The sequence below is a fragment of the Pyxicephalus adspersus genome, chromosome 10, assembly GCF_032062135.1.
Source record: "Pyxicephalus adspersus chromosome 10, UCB_Pads_2.0, whole genome shotgun sequence".
Classification (NCBI taxonomy): Eukaryota; Metazoa; Chordata; class Amphibia; order Anura; family Pyxicephalidae; genus Pyxicephalus; species Pyxicephalus adspersus.
Window position 1 is genome coordinate 59,910,016 of NC_092867.1, and position 4,111 is coordinate 59,914,126.

Here is a 4,111-nt window from a genome sequence, read left to right on the forward strand (position 1 = left end):
AAATATTGCACATGTGTATGCAGCCTAAATCCTGTACCCCTGCATGCCCCTTTAAATTCTCACATCTCATGGAGAGCCCAGAGGTAAAGAGCAAATTCCTGCCCTTTGGGTATTTTATGACCCATATTGAGTAAGAGAATAACAAACAAAGAATGCCCATGGGTGAAGTACTGGGGTCCTGGGGTTGTTGCATCTATCCTCCACCTCTCGGGAATCTTCTTTAGGAAAAGATGGAGTTCCCACAGAAGAGACTTCAGTGTTATCTCTCACTAAACTACCTGAACAGAGAAAACTTTCACGCGAGCGTCCTTTTTCATGTTCAGAATGTGGGAAATGCTTCATTAAGAAACAGCAATTCATTATACACCGGAGAAGTCACACAGGTGAACGTCCTTGTTCATGTTTAGAGTGCGGGAAAAATTTCACTACGAAGCAACACCTTCTTTTACACCAAAGAGTTCACACTGATGAGCGTCCTTTTTCATGTTTAGATTGTGGGAAGAGTTTCACTTGCCAAGGAAGCTTTCAATTACACCAAAGAATTCACACAGGTGAAGTTCCATTCACATGTTCAGAGTGTGGAAAATGTTTTACTAATAAACGCTATTTTGTTATGCATCAGAGAATTCATACAGGTGAACATCCTTTTTGCTGTTCAGAATGTGGGAAAAGTTTCACCATGAAACATCACTTACTTAGACATGGGAGAATTCACACAGGTGAACGCATCTTTTCCTGTTCAGAGTGTGGGGGTTGTTTCACAATGAAGGAGCACCTAGTTACACATCAGAAAATACACAAAATTGAGCATACATTTTCCTGTTCTGAGTGTGGAAAATGTTTCACACAGAAAGAACAGCTTCGCATACATGAGAAAACCCACATACCTGTGCATCCTTTCTCCTGTTCAGAGTGTGGGCAATTTTTCACTACGAATGGACACTTAGTTGCACACCAGAAAATCCACACGGGTGAGCGTCCATTTTCCTGTTCAGAATGTGGGAAATCTTTTACGAAGAAATATTATCTTCATATCCACCAGAGGATGCACAAGGGAGATATTCCTTTCTCTTGCGCAGAGTGCGGGAAAAGATTTATTACCTCAAGAGATTTTACGGAGCACCAAAGGTTACACACAGGTGAACGCCCCTTTGCTTGCACAGAATGTGGAAAAAGTTTTGTACGCAAATCAGCCCTTCTTAAACACCAGAAAATCCACACCAGTGAGCGTCCCTTCACATGTGCAGAGTGCGGGAAAAGTTTCATTCACAATCGACAGCTTCTTAGGCACCAGAGAGTTCACACGGGTGAGTGTCCTTATCCATGTGCAGAGTGTGGGAAACATTTTACAAACCAAGGAAATTTAAGGAGACATCAAAGAGTTCATGACAAGTGATGATGTTGATGAATATATGGTGTTCATAGAACATTGTATGGCATAGAAGAAGCCGGTCTATTGGGTCCCTTAATGGTCTTTTCTTCTTGGAGAGATCTGGTGGTGAGATCTGACAGCTTGAGGTTTCTTGCTAATATACTATACTATGTTGGGTGTCCATTTTCCTCCTTTTGTACTATAAATTTGAACTTCAGCAGGAAGTGTGGTGGTTAAACATGGAGACTCTGAACCTCAGCCGTAAGAGGATACCCACCATTTCCCGAAAACATTGGAAGAGTGTGTTCTACAAGCTTTTTCCTGATCAGTGTTTCTCAAGCAGGGTTCCTTGAGTGATGATCAATTTGTGCCTCTTCCATTGGTGTTCGGCCAAGTAAAAAACTTTGGGAAAGTCTGATACAGATGGTTTGGTCATAGTCAAAGTTCTACAGGGGTTACATGCTAAGGAGAAGAGTACCCACACTGACTCAGTACCAACACCCACCTCAGGGGGCACCACAGGCTTAAACAGGGGTCTATATAGGCAATAATGGAAATATATAGGGCCAGCACAGTGCGCAACCCAGAAATTTTTGTAAGCTGGGTGGGAAGAAATTGTCGACGAGTGGAAGCCCCTGAATTGTGACTCAACTCATCAGTAACCACCCAAAAACAGCCGGCTGGTTGCTGAAAAGTGCCGGGTGGTGCGCCCAGCTAAAAGGGTCTGGGGAGAACACTGCCAGCAAAGCTGGTAATTGTGAATACAAAAAGCTGTACCAATGCTTGGAGTAGAATAAAAAGCAATGATACCTGGAGATCACTGGAATCAGAAACGATCACACATACTATCCAATCAGGATTTGAACTGTAATGTTATTTTCTGCAATAGATCTTTGATTTTGACGGCTTTTCACTGCTCCAGACAAAAACAAAAGTTTCCTAATAAATTTAATATGTTTACTATGGTTATGTAAGATTCAGTTTAGACTCAATCTTTGTTTAATTGTGATTTGTAAAATAAACCATAAGGATCCACAATACTATTGTCCAATTTCTTCATCATTGTGGTTAGTCACATTGGAGTCATTGGAAATGTCACATAAAATGTTCTGACAGCCGCCATCTTGGTTCTCCTTGTGGTGATAGTAATCAGCTCTATATGGTCGTGTTGTGTGATTACGATTGTGGTAGGAGGAAAGCTGTTTTAGAATGTAGTGGAGACGGTGCAGGAGAGCTGTCAGAGAATGTAGTGTGGACAGTGGGGGAGAGATGGCACATTTGTGTTTTCCTTTCCAATATTCACATGGACTCACATGGATCTTGTCAAGTGAAGGAGAGACTAAATCAAATATCAGTAATAGGTGCTTTCCCGTGACATTATTGCTGGTGGTATAAAGTTATAAGTTAGTACTGACATAGTGCGGTTGTAGTCCATCTACTGAACACATACAGGAGTCACATGGCTGAATCCACAATGAAGTGTTAACAGCTGCAAGCTTTTCAAGTAAATAGGAAGATTATCATATTTCATTTTTTTAATCTCTAGTTAAACATGATTATGAATTATTATCCTTATTAATAAGGAACAAGATTTATAAATCGCCAACATATTATGCAGCGCTGTACATTAAATTGGGGTTGCAAATGACAGACGGATACAGACAGTGACACAGGAGGAGGAGAGGATCCTGCCCCGAGGAGCTTACATTTCAGGAGGGAGGGGGGAAGTAACACACAATTAGAAGGAATATATGGAGTGCTCAGAAGTAGTGAGGTTTAAAGAGACAGAAAAAGACGGGTAGGTGAGTTTGAAAAGATGGGTTTTGAGTGCTTTTTTAATAGAGTAGAAAGAAGGAGCAAGCCGAATAGGACAAGGAAGACCATTCCTGAGAGTCGGGGCAGCTCTAGAAAAGCCTTAAGAGTGAGGAAGTCATCAGGATGTCATTAAAAAGACAGAAGAGCGTGTGGAGGTATGAAGGAATTTGAAGGCAAAGCTCAGGACCTTGAATTTGATTCCAAGGTAAAATGGAAGCCTATGAAGATAACTACAAAGAGATAGTGAATAACTTTACTATTAAAAAATATTCTATAGTTATTGATTTTCTTTTTTATAATTAGCATGTATAAGTATTATTAATAACCACCAGTAGGTAGTGATAAACCTTTGAAACATAATGTTACCTGCAGTTTATATACTCTCCAGGAGATGGCAATCTCACTTTAAGGAACTTTTACTGACAGGAAGTGATGTAACAAGGAGACAGGAAGTGATCTAAAGAAATGGCAGGAAGTTATGAGTAAGAAGTGAGTTGGGAGGATTGGAGGATAGGGACATTGCTGGAACTGGCAGCAGTAGGGGTAATAGTATTTTCATTTTATTAGGGGAAGTTAAAGGTATAACTGGGCAGTATGTACAAGAAAGTTGCAGGTAAAAGCATTCATGGGCGTTTCATTTTCTTATCATGTGTACAGCACGGTGGGCTTTGTAGCACTGGGTCCCAGGTTTAAATCTCGGACAGGATATTTTCTGCATGGAGTTTGCAGGTTCTCCTCATTTTTGTGTGGGTTTCCCCTGGGTACTTCTTGTTCTTCCTACATTCCAAAAACATGCAATTAGGCTAACTAGCTTCCAGCCGCCATAGTACTTAGACTTTAATAATGACATATGACTATGATGGCGACATTAGATTGTGAGCTTCTTTGAGGGACAGTTAGTAAAATGACATGGATTTTGTACAG

At 40.7% G+C, this 4,111-nt stretch overlaps 1 protein-coding gene across 1 annotated transcript; it reads left to right on the forward strand.

Annotated features, from left to right (window-relative positions):
- Positions 1–396: 396 nt before the first annotated feature.
- Positions 397–3,116, forward strand: LOC140339129 (uncharacterized; the record flags this gene model as incomplete). The annotated part of the gene is given in 1 exon segment (XM_072423704.1): positions 397–3,116. A coding segment is annotated over 1 exon segment (1,000 nt), but the record flags the coding sequence as incomplete, so codon positions are not given.
- Between the last annotated feature and the right edge of the window lie 995 nt (positions 3,117–4,111).